Source organism: Purpureocillium takamizusanense, chromosome 2 (genome assembly GCF_022605165.1).
Source record: "Purpureocillium takamizusanense chromosome 2, complete sequence".
Classification (NCBI taxonomy): Eukaryota; Fungi; Ascomycota; class Sordariomycetes; order Hypocreales; family Ophiocordycipitaceae; genus Purpureocillium; species Purpureocillium takamizusanense.
In genome coordinates this window covers 907,019-926,632 of record NC_063069.1, presented here as the reverse complement: position 1 = coordinate 926,632, position 19,614 = coordinate 907,019, and the positions used below count along the sequence as shown (strand labels likewise).

The 19,614-nt window shown below is 58.4% G+C and overlaps 7 protein-coding genes across 8 annotated transcripts; 4 read left to right on the top strand and 3 right to left on the bottom strand.

The window, feature by feature from the left end:
- Positions 1-2,390: 2,390 nt before the first annotated feature.
- Positions 2,391-4,570, top strand: JDV02_002107 (Glucan endo-1,3-alpha-glucosidase; the record flags this gene model as incomplete). Its single annotated transcript, XM_047983095.1, has 4 exons — positions 2,391-2,552; positions 2,641-3,060; positions 3,175-4,228; positions 4,317-4,570. 4 exons carry the CDS (start codon positions 2,391-2,393, stop codon positions 4,568-4,570), a joined length of 1,890 nt encoding a protein of 629 aa, XP_047839065.1.
- Positions 4,571-5,743: 1,173 nt separating this feature from the next.
- On the top strand, positions 5,744-7,109 carry JDV02_002106 (uncharacterized protein). The gene is made up of 3 exons (XM_047983094.1): positions 5,744-6,022; positions 6,120-6,893; positions 6,957-7,109. Exons 1-2 carry the CDS (start codon positions 5,957-5,959, stop codon positions 6,717-6,719), a joined length of 666 nt encoding a protein of 221 aa, XP_047839064.1. The 5' UTR covers positions 5,744-5,956; the 3' UTR covers positions 6,720-6,893; positions 6,957-7,109.
- Positions 6,842-9,230, bottom strand: aif1 (Apoptosis-inducing factor 1). The gene is made up of 2 exons (XM_047983093.1): positions 8,574-9,230; positions 6,842-8,512 (listed from the first exon to the last, which is right to left on the bottom strand). Exons 1-2 carry the CDS (start codon positions 8,884-8,886, stop codon positions 7,092-7,094), a joined length of 1,734 nt encoding a protein of 577 aa, XP_047839063.1. The 5' UTR covers positions 8,887-9,230; the 3' UTR covers positions 6,842-7,091.
- Positions 9,231-10,611: 1,381 nt separating this feature from the next.
- JDV02_002104 (uncharacterized protein) lies at positions 10,612-13,932 on the top strand. Of its 2 annotated transcripts, XM_047983091.1 has the most exons (2): positions 10,612-11,158; positions 11,401-13,932. In XM_047983091.1, the coding sequence occupies exons 1-2, from the start codon at positions 10,970-10,972 to the stop codon at positions 13,402-13,404; spliced, it is 2,193 nt and encodes a 730-aa protein (XP_047839061.1). In that variant the 5' UTR covers positions 10,612-10,969; the 3' UTR covers positions 13,405-13,932. The 2 variants fall into 2 exon arrangements, with proteins under 2 accessions (XP_047839061.1, XP_047839062.1); XM_047983092.1 differs by having other exon boundaries at positions 10,612-13,932.
- A 108-nt stretch (positions 13,933-14,040) lies between these two features.
- JDV02_002103 (uncharacterized protein) lies at positions 14,041-14,664 on the bottom strand (the record flags this gene model as incomplete). The annotated part of the gene is made up of 1 exon (XM_047983090.1): positions 14,041-14,664. One exon carries the CDS (start codon positions 14,662-14,664, stop codon positions 14,041-14,043), a length of 624 nt encoding a protein of 207 aa, XP_047839060.1.
- A 1,935-nt stretch (positions 14,665-16,599) lies between these two features.
- On the top strand, positions 16,600-16,995 carry JDV02_002102 (uncharacterized protein; the record flags this gene model as incomplete). Its single annotated transcript, XM_047983089.1, has 1 exon — positions 16,600-16,995. The coding sequence occupies one exon, from the start codon at positions 16,600-16,602 to the stop codon at positions 16,993-16,995; it is 396 nt and encodes a 131-aa protein (XP_047839059.1).
- A 723-nt stretch (positions 16,996-17,718) lies between these two features.
- On the bottom strand, positions 17,719-18,330 carry JDV02_002101 (uncharacterized protein; the record flags this gene model as incomplete). Its single annotated transcript, XM_047983088.1, has 1 exon — positions 17,719-18,330. One exon carries the CDS (start codon positions 18,328-18,330, stop codon positions 17,719-17,721), a length of 612 nt encoding a protein of 203 aa, XP_047839058.1.
- Between the last annotated feature and the right edge of the window lie 1,284 nt (positions 18,331-19,614).

The following is a 19,614-nucleotide window of genomic DNA, read 5'->3' as shown; positions in this document are numbered from 1 at the left end:
TCACGGTGACGCATAACAGTGCTACCTAGTGACACCATGTTTTCCCATTGGGTAAAAGATACCAGACGGAGCTCATAAGAAGGGCCCCCGTATATCGGACATATATCGCAGCTGCTGGCTGTTCTCTTTTTCTTCTCCCCTTCTATTCATTCACCATCCTTGCATGCCACATCACCGTGTCCCCGAAACAGACGCGCTCCCAGTCGGATACTACTAGCTCTACAGTTGGCTTGCTCTCATTGAATCATCGCGCCATCATCAGAGAATATGAGCTGGCCGTCAGGGCTCTCTCTTAAGCATATATCCAATGCGAACAGAGTTTGCAATCTACACAATTCTCTTCTCCCCGGGGTACGTTCTCATATCAAGGTCGAGATTTTGACAATGAAGCTTACGACCGGCAGACGTTGTTGGGGGAAGGGAGTACCTGCGAAGTCCAATGGAAGATCTGGACATGCTCGCGTGGCGTGATCAAGTTCAAAATCATCCCTTATGTACTCGAATGCAGCGAGGTTCTATCCATGAATGTAACGTTTTGTTCCATGCCTTGACCTTGTTTGGCCTCCGCATGCTGACTTCAAGGGGACTGTGTACCTAGATTGGGACACCCGGGCTTTGCATCGTCAACAGAACCGTCCCAGTCACCGGCGAAGAACTAACAGACCCTTGCAAATACGACGTCTATTGTAAGTGAACGGCTCGGCCACCGGGCCGGGCCGGGCCGTTGGCACTATCGGACACTTCAATTGGGCGCGGTGAGACAGGTGGCTTGGAGGAGAAAGTGAAGGGGTTTGAGTTGTGATTTCACAAAAGGCCTGACCCAGTCTTGTGTTTTCGATGCCACGGGGTCGAGGGAGCATTTGATGTCGTGGGGACCATGGCACGCGCAGCAGAAGAGCCCACATATCGACATCTCCAAACGCCATGTAGGCTTACATCAAATGGTGCTGCGGATATTTTTTTTGACTTGTCATGTAATGATTTCCTTTCAATGCAATTTTCTTATCGGCGATGTATCGATTCCACTTTAACTACACCTCCGACGTTACCACTCGAGAGATCAATTGATAGATGCCAGAAAGCTGCTCAACACGTCCAGATGACTGGATGGCACGAACTTGTCTGGGGTCCTTTGCACTCAGCCTCTTTTCATGAATTATCAGTACATGTAGCAACCCATCGCAAAAACCGTCAATCATTGCCGCGACGGCCATGGCGGCGGGCATTCGAAAGGGCCGACCTGATCTCGCCATGGACTCGGCTCGATGATGCTTCGTACTATCCGGCCACAGAAGAGACAGTGGTGCCGACTCGCGCCCGGAGTATTTTCTCGCGTATAGACTACAAGTGGCTACGCGGCTAGTTTCGATGGCGAAAGCCGTTGTGGTTCAGCCTCGGAGATGTGGCACCAGACTCTTCATCAAACGTGGATCCCGTCGGCATTGATGGGAGGCGCCTCCTCCTGGCTTGTCTGCGGCATGGCTTCGGCAGTGGCTGCTCATGCGGAGAGTTTGTGGGGTACTGGGGTGTTTGCAGCTAAGAAAGGGGGGCACAGCACAATGAGGCTCAAAAGGATGATATGGAGAGACTATGACTATGACTGTGGTCTGCAGAGATGCAGCTATATAGCTGCAGACCCAAACGAGGAAGGGCCAAACCGGGATCCCAAACCGGGAGCCCCAAACAGGGAGGCTGACCAATCTCAACAGCAGCCGCAACAGACAAGCCCCTGGCCCCCAGGCCGTAGAGACTCATCAATGTCTAGTGTCCTCTCCCGTGTCTGCCGTCGACACAACCAGGTAGCCACAGCAATAAGTGCCTATATACCCCGTCCCGAGTCGGGCAGGTAGCACAGGGTGGCGTTGCGAGAAATTTACCCGCGCCTATACTGTATGTCCCAGCCGGCCGCCCCGTCTCTCCTGTCTGTCCTTCCTCTCCCACTGGTGCGAATGGGTTTTCGCGAAACGCCGGCGCGTGGCAGGCGCCGACGCCGAGATGTGCGTTGGCGGCCTAGTATTGGGGATCGATGTCACCCTCGCCGCAGCCCCGCGTTGTTTTGGCTTCGGCCCGATGCGGAGACGGTTCCTGCAGACGCTCCCGAATAAAACACCCGGCCGAGGCTAGTATGTATACGGTGAGGTTTAGTATAGTATGCCGCGAATCCTTCGCGCGGGAGATGATGCCCCTCTCTGCCTTGGTTGCCGTGCTGCACTTGGGTGGCATTGAGAGGAAAGCGACGGCAGACGGCAGACGACATGGACGGCGGTATATAAAGCTGCGAGGAGATGACACACCTGACGTCCATGTTTGGATTGTTGGAGCAAGTCTTTTCTAGACTCGGAGTCTCTATCGAGATACTGCAAAAAGCACAACTCTTAGTTGTCGTCGACATGTTTTCTCTCTCCAAGGCTCTCCGCCACGTCGGGGTGGGATGGCTATGCGCGGCCGCCCTCTCCACGGTTCATGTTGCGAGCGGCTCTCCAACACTGCAAGACACGTCTCTGGCCAAGCGCGCGGCCGCCGTCGACCGCCTCGTGTTCTGCCACTTTATGGTATAGCCCTTCCCTTCGTGTTCCTTGAATCGTATAACTACAGTATGGTCGGGGAAAACTGACCAAACCATCAATGTGCCCGTGTCAGATTGGCATCGTGGGCGACCGCACCAGCGCGAGCGACTACGACGACGACATGAAGAGGGCCAAGGCGGCGGGCATCGACGCCTTCGCGCTCAACATTGGCGTCGACGGCTACACGGACCAGCAGCTGGGGTACGCGTACGACTCGGCGGCCAGCAACGGCCTCAAGGTCTTCATCTCGTTCGACTTCAACTGGTGGAGCCCCGGCAACGCGGGGGGCGTGGGCGCCAAGATCAAGCAGTACGCGGGCAAGGCGGCGCAGCTGCGCGTCGACGGGGGCCGCGTCTTTGCGTCGTCGTTTGCGGGCGACGGGCTCGACGTCGACGCCATGCGGAGCGCGGCCGGCGAGAACGTCTACTTTGTGCCCAACTTTCACCCGGGGCAGTCGGCGCCGGACAAGATTGACGGCGCGCTCAACTGGTTGGTAAGGGGGACTTTCATCAACTCTTATATCAATACCATCTCGTCCCAGACCAGACCCGACCCTTGTTGGATCATGAGATGCCCAACATCAATGTGACACTGACCTCGATCCCAGGGCTGGGACAACAACGGCAACAACAAGGCCCCGACCCCCGGACACACCGTCACCGTCGAGGACGGCGACAACGCCTACACCAGCTGGCTCGGCGGCAGCGGCAAGGCGTACATGGCGCCCGTGTCGCCGTGGTTCTCCACGCACTTTGGGCCCGAGGTGTCGTACAGCAAGAACTGGGTGTTCCCCGGCGGGACGCTCCTCTTCGACCGCTGGCAGCAGGTGCTCAGCAAGGGCTTCCCGCTGCTCGAGATCGTGACATGGAACGACTACGGCGAGTCGCACTACGTCGGGCCGCTCAACTCGCCTCACTACGACGATGGCAACTCCAAATGGGTCAACGACATGCCGCACGACGGCTGGCTCGACCTGTCGGCGCCCTTTATCGCCGCGTACAAGGCCGGGGCGTCTTCTGTCGACGGCCACATCACCGACGAGAAAGTCGTCTACTGGTACCGCCGCACGCTCAAGGCGCTCGACTGCGACGCCACCGACACCACGGCCGGGCGGCCCGCCGACAACGACAGCGGCAACTACTTCATGGGCCGGCCCAACGGGTGGGAGACGATGGACGACGTCGTGTACGTGGCGACGCTGCTCAAGGAGGCGGGCACCGTGACCGTCACCTCGGGCGGGCAACAGTCGACGACGCACAACGTCCCCGCCGGCGCCAACATCTTTGCCGTCCCCGCGGGCGTCGGGCAGCAAAAGTTCAAGCTCAGCCGCGGGTCGGCCACGGTCCTCGAGGGCACCTCGCTCATGGACATCTCCGACGTGTGCCCCTGCGGGCTGTACAACTTCAACGCCTACGTCGGCTCGCTCCCGGCCGGCTTCTCCGACCCGCTGCAGCCGCACGGCCTCGCCTCGCTGACCGTCGGCTTGCACGTCTCGACGTGTGAGGCGAAGCCCTCGCTCGGCACCAACCCGCCGGTGAGCACGCCTCCGGGCCAGACGACCACGACGACCACGACGTCGTCGACGACGCCCGGCCAGTCTACGACCTCGACCAAGACGACGACGACGCAGCCTCCCGTGACGAGCGCCCCTGGCGGCGGAAGTATGTAACCCCCTTCACATGCCAACCCCCCCACCCCCCCTTCCCCCCCTGGCTTACCATGAGAGGAACACGCTAACAATTCAAGCAGACGTCTGCGTTGAGGGCACCAACGCCGATGGCGAGAGCGGCAACTACTCGGGCCTGTGCAGCTTCTCGTGCCGCTACGGGTACTGCCCGCCGGGCCCCTGCAAGTGCACCAAGTACGGCGCCGCGGTGCCACCGCCGCCTGAGACGGGAACTAACGGGTGCCCGCTGGCAGGTGAGGGCGACGGGTATAAGGGCCTGTGCAGCTTCTCGTGCAGCCATGGGTACTGCCCTGACACAGCCTGTCAAAGGTGCTAGCGGCCGGGTGATCCGGACAAGGATACGGTGGCGGCGAGGGCATCACTGGTGCAAAAGGGGAAGGGGTGCTTGACTATTGAATATGTCACGAGGTGGCGTGAATGGCATTCTTGTAAAGGTGATGATGGCCGTCATGGATATGTCGTGTTGCGTGCATGTCGGCGTCATGTTACACACTCCGTACGAACCCGTGCACGCAACCAGCATCTGCAGCCATCAGGTTCATACAAAATATTCGAAGCTGAAGAAGAGGGTGCACGGGGCCCTCGGTAATGCGGCGGCCCTTACAGATATACGTAGACGCAAAAGCCGATGCCGTAGATTATCGATCGACATAACCGAGGACCGGAGCGCCGGGCAGACCCCAGCTCACCACGCGGCCGTCGTCCATCCTCCATCCATCTCTTTTTTTCCCATCAGGGTCCCCCCCCCATGGCCGTAATTGCCTGATTCGGCAGTCGGGCCTGGCCACCGGGACCTCTGACTGGATGGGCCCCAATGAACCTGAAACAAACAACCACGCATGAACTCAACCCCTCCTTCACCATTGCCGTGTGATTGCCGATGGGACCGCCCTCGCGCCTCCTTTCATTCCGATAAGATGGCAGATCATGACGTGACATTAAAATGATATGCGCAGCCCGCTTAATAAGTAATCGTCCCCATTCCCCCCCCCCCCAACCGGTCGAAAGTACTACCCAACTTTTTCGCATGTGGAAGCTATCGTGAGGGCACACAGGGCTGAACCAGATGACACTGACCGCCAGACCGTTCACTTGTAGACAGGACCCCCCTGCCGAGTAGTATTTTCCTGTCTGTCCGTGCTCGCCACAGCCGCCGCCCTCAGCTCAAACCACGCACACACACACACATACCGGACATACCAACGAACATATCCGACCAGCGTCCGTGCGGCCGCCGCAGCCAACGGTGCCCGTTTGCGAGAAGCAAGGGGAACCATTGTCCAAATGAATGATGCCATGAACCCTCGGACCTTGCCATCGTGCCTTGACCGTCCGTCAGGTAAGCGGTGCATACGTGCGCACCTGAGAATGCTAACGTAACTAGGCTTGACCTGGCACATGCTAGCCAAGTTAGTAAGTCGATATCTATGAATGATCAGGTTTTGTCCGCAGCCGCCTCTGAGTTCATGTTCCGCCGTCAGCCGATAGTGTCGTCGCATCTGCGGATGGGTTCCTGTCACGGGCCGCTTGCGTGCTTGGCTATAGTAGTAGTATAAAAGCATCTCCAGATGTCCGCCATCGTTGGTTGACAGTCACGATATCCCAAGTGCTTCCACAGTTCCCGCCGCTCCTTTGATCGTCGCGTCGTCTCCGTCGCCGCACCACACATTCGTTTGAATCCGACTATTTGAATATACCCATCATGAAGTTCGCCGTCCTTGCCTCGCTCGTTGCCGCTGCGCTCGCCGCGCCCGTTCCCAGCCCCGATGTAAGTGACCTGCTGCCACCACCGTTCATTACTGTGACCAACGCGAGACGGTATTTCGCCCGTCAAAACAGCGGTCTGCTAACAGCATTTATCACAGCAGGGCGCTCCCCAGGGCAATGCTCCTCAGGGCAATGCTCCCGCGGGCTATGTCCCTCAGGGTTATGTTCCCCAGGGCAATGCTCCCCAGAGTAATGCTCCTGCGGGTTATGTTCCCCAGGGCAGCGTTCCCCAGGGCACGCCGCAGGGAGCACCACCAGCCGGCAACCCCCTAGGCGGCCTCCTCCCTCCCATCCCCCCCATCAACGCCAACGGCAACACCGTCACCGTCCCCGTCAACGTCCTCGGTCTGCAGACCAAGGACAACTCCTTCCTCAACGGCAACTCGGCCTCCGCCGGAGGGGGCGGCCAGCAGGGCGGCAAGCCGAACTCCGTCAACAACGGCATCATCCCCGTCAACACCAACAACGTGCCCGTCACCTCCACCACCACCAACAACGTCCCCGTCACCGCCAGCAACTCCACCCCCGTTCAGGGCAACGCCGCCGCCGTGCCGCCTCCGCCGACCTCGTCGTCTGCTGGCGGTGGCTTCCCCGACGTGCAGGCCCTCACCCAGGCCCTCAACGGCATGACGGCCGCGCTCAACGGCGTGACTGGCTCCATCATGGCGGCGCGGGGTGGTGCTCCTCACACTCAGTGAAGAGGCACGGCCGAACACGAACGCAAAGACTTCATCGCGAAGACAAACAAGACAAGATAATAATAATGTTCAGTCGGGAAGTTTTCAAGAACTGTTAAAGCCACCTACCATTCGGCTGTGTACATATATTTGAGCTATAGATTAATGAGACAAGGAGTCAATGTCCATCATCCTGTAAGCTACCGGGCAGGGAGCACATCAGCCGTCTGTTCTGCCCGTTGACTTGGCATCAACCAGCATTGGAGAGACGTCGGCCATCACATGTGCTAGTTTGCGTGATTAAATACATGACCGTATATATACCTACCTAGGTACTTGACCAACGCCGGCGCCTATTGCCACTGCCTCTCGTCGCCTATGCTGTCCAATTGCTCACGCCGGCACGCCGACATCCATCACGTCCAACCCGCCCTGCAGCTGGCTCTTGCTTGGCATCTTGCCCAGCTTCATTAGCTCCGCGCTCTGCGCCATGGCTGGGTCCATGCCCATGCTCGCCATGGCCACCACCGCGTCGCCCTTGGTGTAGTAGGCGACGAACTTGGCCTCGGCCGGGTCGCCGCGCAGCACCAAGTCGTCCCAGCCGTTGTTCACGTTGCCGCAGTACCGCATCTGCGCCCCCAACGCGGACCAGAAGATGGGGATGAAGGACACGCTGGGTGCAGAAGGGTTGGCAATGTGCGCCGCGGCCACCCGCCCCGCGTTCTGCGCCACGTTCCAGTGCTCGATTCGCACCGACTTGCCGTCGCCTCCGGGGCCGTGGTACGGGTACGTTGCGATGTCGCCGATGGCGTATACGTCCTTGAGGCCCGTCACCTGGAAGTTCTCGTCCGTCGCCACGGAGCCGTCCTGCTCCAGGCGCAGCACCTTGTTGTCCCGCAGGAACTCGGTCGCGGGAGCCACACCGACGCCCAGGATGACCAGGTCGGCCTCGAGCCGGGTGCCGTCCTTGAGACACACGGCGCCCACCTTGGAGGGGTCGGACCCCAACGGCTCCGCCTTGTCGATGCCTGCGCCGTTGTAAAACTTGACGCCCTTGCCCTCGACGAGCTTCTGGATGCCCGCGCCGACTTTCTCGCCGAGAACGCGCTCCAGCGGCGTCTTGGCCATGTCAACGACCGTGACCGTGTTGTCGGCGCACGTTGCCACAGCCACCTCCATGCCGATAAAGGACGATCCGATGACGACAATCTTCTTGTCCTTTTCGCCGATGGCGTCGACAATGGCCTTGGCGTGGTGGGCATTGCGGAGGACAAAGATGTTCTCCAAGACCTTGAACCCTTGCAGCGGGAGTGACCGCGGCGATCCACCTGTGGCCAGGATGAGCTTGGTGTAGGAGATGTTGCTGCCCGCCTTTGTCGAGACTTTGCGCTCAGAAAAGTCAACGCTGGTGGCCTCGTCGTCGACCCAATCGACGCTCCCGCTCTCGAACCAGGCCTTGTCACGCCAGGCCAGCTTAGCCGTGTCCGTCATGAGAGCCTTGCTGAGCTTCGGGCGGTCGATGGGGAGATAGCCCTCGTTGGAAATGACGGTGATGGCGCCCTTGTAGCCGGCTTCGCGGAGGCCTTCGACGGCACCTAGGGCGCCTGAGCCGCCACCCACGACCACGACCTTGCCCTGGTCTGTGCTCACGGAGGAGGCGCTGCAGGTAAAGTTGGGGCGCCTGCGGGAGCCTTTGATGGCGGACTCTTCGCCTGTGACGTATACGGCGCCATCGCGCTCGGAAACCGAAAATACGGGGAGCGAGTCGAGGCCGGGCGCGTTCTCAATGTCGCCAGTTCTGGCGTTGAAGCAAGCTGTCGACTTGGGGTCAGCGTCGGGAACGCGCGCCGAGACGGGGCCAGCGGACAGTCTCACCTCCATGCCACGGGCATGTCAAGCGACCCTCTTTAGTCAAGACGCCCTTTGCGAGCGGCGCCCCGTAATGCGTGCACTTGGCGCCGACGGCCTGGACCTTGCCGGCGGTGTTGACGAGCAGGACCTTGCCGTCCTGTATGCCCTCGACTTCGACCTCGCGCTTCGCGCCGGGGGAGAGGGAGATGGACGAGATGTCCTTGAGCTTGTACTCCTTGGCCATGGCTCGCGCGTGCAAGGAAAATTGGCGTGTTGACTGATGGGGAGGTGAGAAACGCAGAGTGCGGAGGAGATGGGAGGACCGAGGAGGGGGCATATGTAATCGCCAACCGGCAGTTGCGGAGGGGAAGGGTGGCAGATGGGAGGGGGAAGAGGGGTCGGTTGGTTGGTGATGGACGGCACAAGTCAAAGCCTGCAGTATGGTTTGAAACCGCCAGGCACTGTCGGTTGAAGATGATGCGGCGCGCAAATGGGGCGATTGAGCTGCCGGTTGGACCTATGACGGAGGGAGGAATGGCAGCATTGACGAGGGACAGGCAAGCAAACAAAGCGACACAACGGCGCACGGAGGAAGGGCAGATACCAAAGGATTATCTAGTGGGATCTGAAGGGTAGACTGCATGACGCGTTGGTGATGGCAGTGATAGAAAGCTGGTGATGGGGGCAGCTGGGGGATGACAATCCGGCGACGCTGAGTGGCCGGAGCTACAGTGGGAGCTCGATCGCTGGGGAGGTGCCCATGACGACATGACTGGGGTGGGATGGAGGGGCTCCCATTGCATCCCCGGCCAGCTGTTGTGCAGTGGCAGGGGGTCGGGCTGCTGTGGACGCTGACGCGATGCGCTAGAGGATGCTGGTTCTGTCCGCCACCAGCTGGTGCGACAGGGCGTGCGGGATGCCCGTTTTCTAGCCATCATTTTCACCAATTCAACCAGTCGGCTACCCGGGACTCGAGGACGACTTTGCAGCCGTGACTGCCCAGCACCACGTCGTGTATCAATGAACAAGACGAGTCTGATGAACTGCTTCCAATAGGGATGGCCTCGGCGAGCTGTGTTTTCTTCGTTCTTCCTGTTAGCTGCCTGTCCTCGCTTGTCGACATGCCCGTCCCAGCGGTGACACAACCACCGCCTGCCCACAAACCTGGCTCCGTGACCAGCTTCCCCGCCGCCTATCTGTTGTGAGACATGACACGACAGGCAACGGCAGCCTGGATCCCGGCCCGGTGGCGCGCGCGTCGCCGATGCAACAAGGTCTCGACGAACCGGCGGCGGCGGCGCGACGCCCGCAGAGAGAACACCCTCCAATGCTTTTGGTGCTGAGCGCTTTGCGACGCCGAGGGCCAATGGCTCCAGATGACGGAGGATGCCCAAAATCGGCCCAAGTCTCACCGTCATTGGGTTATCTGCGCGGCTCGGAGATAAATACCTACACATGGTGGTCCATTAAGCCGTGCGCATGGACATCCCTCTGGGTTCTGCCCTCGTTCGTATACGAGGGGTTCGAGCCATCGACGACGCCAACGCCATCGAGTTCTGACGGCGGCAGGACTGCTTTACAGCCAACCTTGAAAGGCTGCCGAGGTACGGGCAGCCTACGGGATCTGCCCGGTGCCTGAGCGATCACTGCCCGGCTCCTCTCCGGTGGAGCACGGGCCGGAGCACGCTGCAAGCCGCTGGCCAACGAGCGACAGAGGCCCGCTGCTCGCCGCGGGAGTGTCACTGGTGACCGACCATCTTGCCATCCTGCCAGCGTCTGGACATACTCTGGGCGACTATGAACATCTTTAGCAAGCGTTGCTGGTGCTCTAGCGCAAGCGCGGGCACTACCCTGACCTAGGTACATCTCAGGGCCGCCAGAGGCTGGCTGGTGCCGGGGTGCCATTCACGCACCAGCCACCAGCCACCACCGGCTGCAACCAGCAGCCACCGCCCGCGCCCCCCCCTCCCCCCCCGCCCCTCACCGCATCGGGCCCTGGTCTCGCATCTCTACCCGCCCATCCCCACTTCACGTCCTGATTGACAGACCCATCCCTCCACCATCTCCCATCCGTCCCTGCAGCCGCTGGCCAGTCCTTCTCTGCGTCGCGTCGTCCTCTCCTTTCGCGCCCGCCGCTGCCAGACCTCATTCCTCAGCGACATGCCATAGCGCCGCACCCGACGTCGCGCGCCGCCATTCACACAAGTCGGGTCCGTTTCGCCAAACCTCCGTAAACCTCCGTCACCTGGGCGCTCCCGCTCGCGATACAACCCTCCCTTCCCAACTCCCACCTCGTCTCCGTCAGCCCACGACCCGAGGATCTGGACGATGACATCTGCCGTCGCGACTGCGTCCTCGCCATCACCCTTGAAACCCGTCGCCGGCGCAGCTCGCACGCTGCTGCGCCAGGCATAGCCGCCATGTCCTTTACGTCGCGGACGCTCGACCCTATCGCGCGCTCAAGCTCCGTACGCGCCCGCCGCGAACCCGCATCCTCGTCGTCCCTGCACTGCTGCTGCGGCCGCCCCGACTGCATCCTCCTCAAGCGAAATTGTTCTATCCTCGAGTCGGTCGAAAAAGATGTGCACACCGCCGCCCAGCTCGGCCAGGTACGTCCTTCAAGCCCGAGCGCGCGCTCGCCTCGCCCCGGCCCGGTGCATTCCAGCACCCGCCTCGCTGCCGCGATCCCCACCGTCTCATGTCTCTGCGTGCCAGCCGATTTGTTCGTGTTTTTTGCATCACTACAGAATGTTCTCCCGCTAGTTGGGTCTTTGTTTCGTCTTTGCTCGGGTCATAGCGCCTGGCCGCCGCCGTCGACGCCATCATGCAGTCGCTGACGTTCTCGTTGCAGGCGTTGTTGGTTAGGCATGAGGCCTACATGGCCGATGCCGAGCGAGACCGCATCGAGCTGACCACGCGAATCCAAGAGCTCGAGCTGGCTAAGCTGGACCTAGAATCCATCAACGCGGCCAAGATTGAAGAGAACCGCAATCTCCTCGACCAGCTCGAGGCCCTCAACAACACTGTCTCCGACTCCGACACGAGAATAAAAAGCCTCGAGGCTAGCCTCCTCTCATCACAACAGAGCGTGCGTCGCCTGGAGGCTGCTGCCGTGCGCGCCGCCGACGCCGAGCGTCACATAGCCGTCCTCGAGGACGAGCAAAACAAACTCCACGAGGAGCTAAGGTCGAGCCGTGAAGATGCACGCTCCCACGCGCAACGCTTCAAGGAAGCCCAGCGCGGGCTCACCGACATGCAGGACCAGCTGGAGCGCATGGAGAAGGAGGCACGCCAGGAGCGTGAGCGGCACACCGAGGTGGTCGAGCGCATGGAGCGTCAGCGCGAAATCGACAAGCAACTCGACATGGCCGCCGGCCGACTAAAGGGTGCCGCCGCCAGCAAGCAGCTTCAGGAACACAAGAGCAGCAACAAGATTGTGGGCCATTTTGTGCGCGACCTGCTCGAGGACAACGCGAATCTCCAGGTTGGTATCGCGGAGCTTAGGGAAATGCTCCTCAATTCCAACGATGAGATCCAGTCTCTGCGAGAACAGCTCATGTTCCACCAACCTATTGAGCACGACCAGGCACAAGACTCCAGCTCTGCGTCAACACTCAAGGCCGAGCTGGAGCCCAGCGACGCCAAGAAGCGACTGGCACAGGAGCTGCATATCCATCACCACTACCACGTTACCCCCAAGTCAGAGGCCAAGAAGCCCAAGAAGCGGCGGCAGGCCCTCTTGTCCGGCACGTCCACACCGCCGGTGTTTTCGGCGCCCTCCTCTCCCAAACGTCCTGGTAAATGGGGTGGTCTTACGCCATCCCCTACTGCGCCCGCGCTCTTGTCGCACGCAGATCAAGACGACATGACGCCGACCATGCCCAAGGCTCGCAACTCCTGGGCCGGCCGCTCGAACCCGCCTTCTGAATTCTCCTCATCTGCCCCCAGCTCACCGCCCTCGGGCCATCGTCATGCCGTGTTCGACACGACCTTTGGCGACTCTGACGCTGTTCAATCACCCACGACCAGCTTCGACCCCATGTCACCCACCTGGAGGGCTTCGCATAGCAAGCGAGCATCTGCGTCATCGTCTCGAAGCTATCAGTCCATGGCCACGTCGCTCGTGGACTCTGTGCCAGACACACCATGTGGAAACCCGGCGGCTCATCGTTCGTACAGAGATCACGTCATTCAAGAAGAAGATGAGGATGTCGAGGAGCTGCCGCCCCTGGACGACCGGCCACCACCTACCGAGAGCGTGCCTGCTGTGCAAGAGCCGGTGGATGAGCTTGACTCCTTCTTTAAACACCCGATATCGCGACCGCAGCTGCGCAGGGTGCCGTCACACGAGTCCATCTTGTCTCTAACGGGGGGACTCGAGATTCACACGCTCAAGGCACGGCCCAGTCAGATGACTCTCCGGCCCATTGGCGGGGCCGATGTGGTCGTGACGGGGGTTACAGCACAACCGACGCTGTCTCGGGCCAGTGGGAAGCGCAGTGACGCCGCGCTCCGGGACCACTTTGTCGGATTCCAAACGCCGAGATCCGTGTCTAGTCCTATGGCTCCAGCAGCGTCGCCGGGCCCGTCATCGACGCCGCGGTCTCGCCCGTTTGGCAAGTGGAGTGGGTGGCGACCCTGGGGTGCCTCGAGCCCCAGCGCACCCAGTCCCTCGCCCAAGACCGCCGAAAGGGAGCGGGATCGAGACGTCAATCGCGCGCCGGGGATCAACCAAGCTGGGGCGATCCCTGGGTTTCAGCAGTACTGGGCCGCGCACAAGCGCAAAGGCGCGCCGGCCAAGGTGACTGCTGAGACGGTCGATCGCGACGCCCTGGTAGAAGGCCTGCGAGAGTGAGGCACTCTACTACATTCGCTGGCTACGGCCACCATAACCAACATTTCACTTGACGAATCGTTTTGTGAGCATATCGCTCGCTGCGACGTTCTACCTACCTACCTATTAATTCTGCCCTGTTTTTCCCCTTCCTGTCACAATAGCATCGAGCATACATATTCGTTGCTCCCCCCCCCCGGCGTTTGCTCAAATTGCATAGGCCGCGGAACGGTCACTCTTCGTCTTCTGTTTGTCTTTTCTCTTGTCTGGATGGACTGCATAATTTGGGGAGTTTTGTTTGTGTCGAAGAGAATGAGGAGCTTGGAGATACCCGCGCCTGCCTACAAAAAGCCTGCGACTGGCTTTTTTCTTTTGTCCTTGATCTACAGATGGTGGGGGAAGAGGCGATGGGGAGAGTAGTAGCGTTGAATCAAGAGATTGAGCTGCACCGACAGCGCGATTCGTTTACATGTACATGTATATCAGGCCTGGCAGTTCCACTGACTTTGAAGTCAGCTTCGAACGATTTGAGGAAGAATTCATTGCCGAAGTTTATTCGTGCTAGATTGTTGAATCAGACTGAACAATGATGCCGACCTGCACCTGCCTTTCCGTCTCCCGGCCCGCTATGAGGTTCATCTCGCCTTCGACATGCAGTCAGCGGCGCCGTCCGCCTGCGCGCCGCATGAACCCCAGTCTATCGATGAGCTGCTCGCACTCCATGATGCTCCTGGGTGCGCCGTCAAGCATGATGCCAAACGACCCCGACATGTAGGCCACCTCACTCATCACCAGTATTGTCAGCTGCTCCTCACGTCCGTCGCGCGGTAGATCAGCCATGACCTCGGACCAATGATCGACTTCTTCTGAGAGCCGCATATCCTGTCCACTCAGCCTCTCCAGCAGCTCCCGCGCCTTGCGTTCCGTCTGTTTCGCTGTTCCGAGTTCTCTCGGCCAGGGCGTGACCGAGAGGCGATCTGCTGCTCCGGTTTGAAAGCAAGGCTGTCCGCGGAGGAAGCTGATGTTGAACGCGAGCCGGGCCCAGGCCGTGCACTCGTCGTGACTCGACCCGCGGAAGATTTCGCTACCAGCACCACCGCCCACTTTTTCAGCGATATACAAAGTCCGGTCAAGAAGAGCGCCTGGAGCCATGGTGCGATTTCGCCTGTGATCCCGTAGTGAGGGAGGCTGGATCCTCAGTTTCCCCTCCATGTTGGTGATGGCCACGAGTTCAGCGTAGCCGGACTCGTTGCCCGTGGGCAGCTCGCGCGGCCCTACCATGGCGGCAGTAGGGACTTTAGTGTTTGAAGACAAGGCTAAGAGACAAAAAAGTGTCGAGTATCAAGGCAACTCTGAGGGGAGCGAGGAGGCGGCACAGCTTCGATTTGAAAAACGAAGTGAGGAAAAGACAAGATTGCGATCGCGAGAAGAAGGGATTCTCTCTGCTGGTATTTATACTCGTCTCTCTCGCTCGCTCCCCGCGCGGGCACCGAGAATTCAACTGCATCTTTTTTCATCTCATGTTCATCATGACTGAGTGTTTGCAGCCTGTGACGCGACAACTTACTGCTCACGCGCCTGACTGGTGAGCCGTCGTGCTGGCAGTTTGTTTGCGCTCGCCTGCCCGGCTCCGGGCTCGCAGTCGTATGTGATTGGGGCACGCGCGCCCCGCAAGACCATCATCGGTGATACAAGGCTGGAGAAGGAGAGACAAGCAAAAAAGGCCTGGGCAGTTCATGTTGTGCCAGCGAGCAGCATGAGAGGACGGCATGTATGTGTGTGTGTGGCCTGTGGTCGAGTGATACGGCAGGAGGCGTCATCGTGTAGCGCCAGCCGCGAAGTGACTCCGTCCAGCAATACCAAACTCGGTCCCCCGCGTTTGCCCAGGCAGTGCAGATGAAATTTGCGAGCGACGGTTTACCAATAGATTGTGCGACGGTGCGACGGTAGATTCTTTACGTTGGCGGCGCACCGATGCTCGAGCTTGGTTATTATGTCAGGGGAAGCTGCGCCGCGAAATGTAGAGGCCCACGGCGATGCTAACGGCCTATGCTTTGTTTCCTCCGCAAGATAGACCACCTTCGCGATGGAGGCAAAAGTGCATTACATGTACGGCGCCTTCTGAAAACGTCTAATGTTATTCGATAAACGGAGTGTTAGATTTCGTCAATGCGCGCATGTGTCATCATTAATGCCTCATTTCCAAAATTCTCGACCGTTTGGTTCTGTAAAGCGATGTAGAGATCCACCACTCTCAGTACCAGGTTCTGCAGTGCAGTCAGCACCTTGAAAGTTGATGAAAACATATAAAGTCGGTCTCACGGTCGTCGGCAAGAGGAGTCCAAACATTGATGTGCCGAAACACTTGAGGCCGAGCCGAGACCAGAACTCACTTCGCAAACCCTCGAGCAGGTCACAAACGGATCATGAAGTTAAGCGTCCAAGGTAAACGAGCAGGGTTACCCTTGAACCGAACCACGAAGCTGGACGTATGGAGTGGTGCCGAAGAGGCTCTGCTGGAAAGTTTCTGTCGTGACCCGTCAGGCATGAAGATATGCCTTGGCAGGAACGTAAAGATACGTGCTGTACATTTTTCCGAGGAAAAGAGGGACGCGACGGTACATGTCGTGCGTATGTAAGGCTGCGTATGGGTAAGTAGTGCCGCGTCTCGTGCTCACCCGAGTAGTGCACGCCAAAGGAACGGCATATGACAACGCCAAGTGCATGTTGCTATCGTAATGGCTTACCAAGGAGTAGACAGTTTGAATTGCTTCAACTCTTTAGCTTTGCCGCCACCGTCGCGTGATTGATCTACAAGGATCAACTACAAGGTTTACGTGAAGAACCGTATTATGAGCTGGAGAAATCTCGACTTGGCAAACAGCGCATCATGTAGCAGAGAATATAAAAGCATAGCGTGCCGTCGTCCTTTCGCAAAGGAAACACATCACAGAGACAGTAGTCCATTCTTCAGCTAACAGCACGCTCGACCAACGACTCTAATTGAGGCTCTTGTTCCATCTTCGACGTGGCAAATCCATCATGCATACCATCAAAACAATCGTCGCCTTTATGGCTGCTGTGGCCAACGTTGTGTCGGGATCGCCAACTTCTTGCGCAGTGCCACTCAAGTTGGAGGTCTTGAACCAATGCAATTACCCCACCATCGCATGGACTGGATTGTCCGGTGATGGGCCAAAAACAACGCTCAAAACAATGGAGTCGAAGCATTACGACTTCAACGTTCAGGAGAATAACACCATCTACCTCAACTTCGAGGTCCTGGAAGACAATCCTGATTCAACCGAGGACGCTATCGACACCAAGAAGTACCGCAATGAGGGAGGTATCTGGATATGGGTCGGCCCCCGGAACCTTGACAGCGCAAGCGGCCAGCCTGCGTACAGGCGTGTCGACTACGGATTGGCCAACTTCAACTCATGGAGGCTCCTCACTTATCAACACATCCTCCTGGAGCATATCAACACGAAGAACAAGTGGACGCGGATTTGCCCGGATGTTTATACGCCGTCTGGCCTGAAAGGGAACCAGGAATTGAAGAATGCGTGCAATACTTCAGATTTTACCTTTCAGTTGACTCTCTGCATGTGAGGGAGGGACTGCCCGGGACATGGAGACTGGGAGTATGCGGACAATTTCAGGCTTGTTTTGCTGGTTTTATCAAGAGACAGCCGGCCATGCTCCTAGCGGATTGAAGGCGCGCAGAACCCTGTGGATAGTGTTGCACGGCCCGTGGGTGCAGCACCTGTGGAGGCAGCCCAATGTGGCTGCATATAGGGGTCATTGATATCGTCACAACCCCTATCCAAGGGTCATACATCCCCTATAGCTAGCCCGGCTAGGCGTCATACAGCCCCTATAGACGGACCTCAAATGTGTATATATAGGGGGCATAGGTCCCAACAACAGATAGAAAATCAAGGCTCTTGTGACCCGGAAAAAGCACCCCTTGCAACAGATAGTCATGCCGGTTTAGACACGAGGGGGAAGCAGCGCCACCCTGTTGGCGACAAGAAGAAGGACCCTCCCTGAGTCAAATAAATCAAATGAATGACGTCCGCAAGTTGCAGCACCCATCCCAGTACCACTGTTTGTAGCCATGCATTTCTCCATTCTCACAACTCCACCTACTGGGCCACATCTCCCTGCCCCCCGGGGGTCCGGCAACAGTAAAAAGGCTGCAGGGCTGCAGCAAGGAAAGACCTGAGAGATCAGCTGTACGCATTGAAAGCTTGGTGTAATCAAGTCCATCACTCGGAGCGTAAAGTTTGATAGATTGCCATTCGGCAAGTAGTGTAAGAGTATCTACTAACATTATAGCCCGAAAGCAGCGACGACAACGGCGACACCCATGGCCATCAGCGAGTTTCCCGTAGTCAGCGTTGCACCGGCGACAGGGACAACTGTAGAAGTGCCGGTGGGAGCAGCAGTGCCCGTCCCCTCGGTGGCACCGGTCAATATGCTGTCAGTGACGGAGGGGACAGTTGTTTCCTGGGTGACTCCGGTTAGGATACTCCCAGTCCCCGTGGAGGTCGGAGCAGAGGTCTCCTCGGTGACTCCGGTCAGGATGCTCTCAGTCGTAGTAGGGAGACCCGATCCGTGAGTGACGCCAGTGAGGATGCTCTCCGTAGTCGCACTTGTCTCGCGAGTGACACCGGTCAAGATGCTCTGGCTCGATGAGGGGATTGATGTTTGGTGAGTGACGCCGGTCAAGATACTCTGGGACGTCGAGTCGCGAGTCACGCCGGTCAGGATGCTCTCCGTAGACACACTCGTCTCACGAGTTACGCCCGTCAAGATGCTCTCGGTAGAGGTGGGGACGTTTGTCTCGCGGGTCACACCCGTCAGGATGGTCTCGGTGGTGTCGGGTGCGCCTGACACGGCGGCAGCAGCCATAATGGCGAGGAGAGTAGGAGTGGTTCTCATGATGGCGGTTGGTCTCGAAGGTATAAGCGAGTGTAATTGACCAAAAAGTCTCAGTCAACAATAGAGGCTGGGTGATGATGATCTCTTGGAATAACGCAGTGTGACTTGATATGCCAAACGTCAATCAAGAGCGGTAAAGTCCAATATACTTATACTTGGCAACTCTTGCTTCTGGCCCGTCTACTAATTATGGCGCAGGGCTTGGCGGCTCACGACCAGACTTTACGTCACCCACCCTTCTCACAACATATTCTCACAGTGAGTATTAGTCGATGCTTGTGTACGCCCAGTGGCGCGCCGCCACAATCGGACCGTTATTGGATCGTCGCGGCCGCCTGAACATCATCTTCGGGGTGTGGCGTTGCCAACAAGGTTGTGGCTTCCCAGATTCTGTCAATAGTTCAACGGCCCTTCTCGTATTGCCAAAACTTTGAGTGCCGGCCGCTGCCGGCGTGGCCGGGGCCAATTGTTTCGGGCCGTTGTGCTTGACGCAACGGTCTGCCTCTGAATCCTGGATCCTCCCATCACGTCGCTCCGGTAGTGATGACGGCGCCGACTGAAAGCCTCCATGGCAGTTGTAGTGTCGCAAACACAATCTAGAGAGAATGACAGATCTGTGACCCGCAATGCCGCACCTTCCCACTTGATCATTTCAGCTGTAAACTATAAAGATCTCCACGGTAATTACGCAGCATCGTATCTTGCTAGCTGAGAGCATGTCTCACTGTTATGCGGCCTCGGCGTCGGGTTATATGTGGCCAGTGCAGCTCATACTTCGTCTGGTCCGTAAATATGCGCCAAATCACAAGGACGGCTACTGCCTAAGGGATCGAAGCTTTTTTTGATCACTGCTGAACATTGCTAAGACTTACCACTTGATCAAAATTGCACCTCTCGCCGAGCAGGCTCTGGCGCGCAGGCCCCTGGCGCCACTGCCACCGCCGACAAGTGTTTCAGGGAAAGAACGTGCAACCAATAGATGTGCTGAGAGCAACGGCAGCCTCATCGATGGTGGCTGTAGCGCCCGACAGTTGTTGCGCAAGCCACTCGATGGCTGGCATTCCGGAGATGCCGGGAGAAACACCGGACGAGACTGGAAGAGTGTGCATTCACTAACAAGGCGGACAAAATCCCCAGCCGTTATCGTGTTTCTGAGACACAGGTGCCACCTGCCCCGCCCTTGAACGCCCTTGAACGCCCTTTGCATCATCGTTGTCATTGTATCAGAATCATACATCAGCCGTGAGCAGAGTGATTTTCAAAGCAGGCGTACACGATCTTTGA

Coding starts and splice junctions, on each gene's coding strand:
- JDV02_002106 (XM_047983094.1), top strand. CDS start 5,957: ATGAAGTTCGCCGTCCTTGCCTCGCTCGTTGCCGCTGCGCTCGCCGCG. Junction 6,023..6,119: donor CGCCCGTTCCCAGCCCCGAT/GTAAGTGACCTG, acceptor CATTTATCACAG/CAGGGCGCTCCCCAGGGCAA.
- aif1 (XM_047983093.1), bottom strand. CDS start 8,886: ATGCCCCCTCCTCGGTCCTCCCATCTCCTCCGCACTCTGCGTTTCTCA. Junction 8,513..8,573: donor GACATGCCCGTGGCATGGAG/GTGAGACTGTCC, acceptor CCAAGTCGACAG/CTTGCTTCAACGCCAGAACT.
- JDV02_002104 (XM_047983091.1), top strand. CDS start 10,970: ATGTCCTTTACGTCGCGGACGCTCGACCCTATCGCGCGCTCAAGCTCC. Junction 11,159..11,400: donor CCGCCGCCCAGCTCGGCCAG/GTACGTCCTTCA, acceptor TTCTCGTTGCAG/GCGTTGTTGGTTAGGCATGA.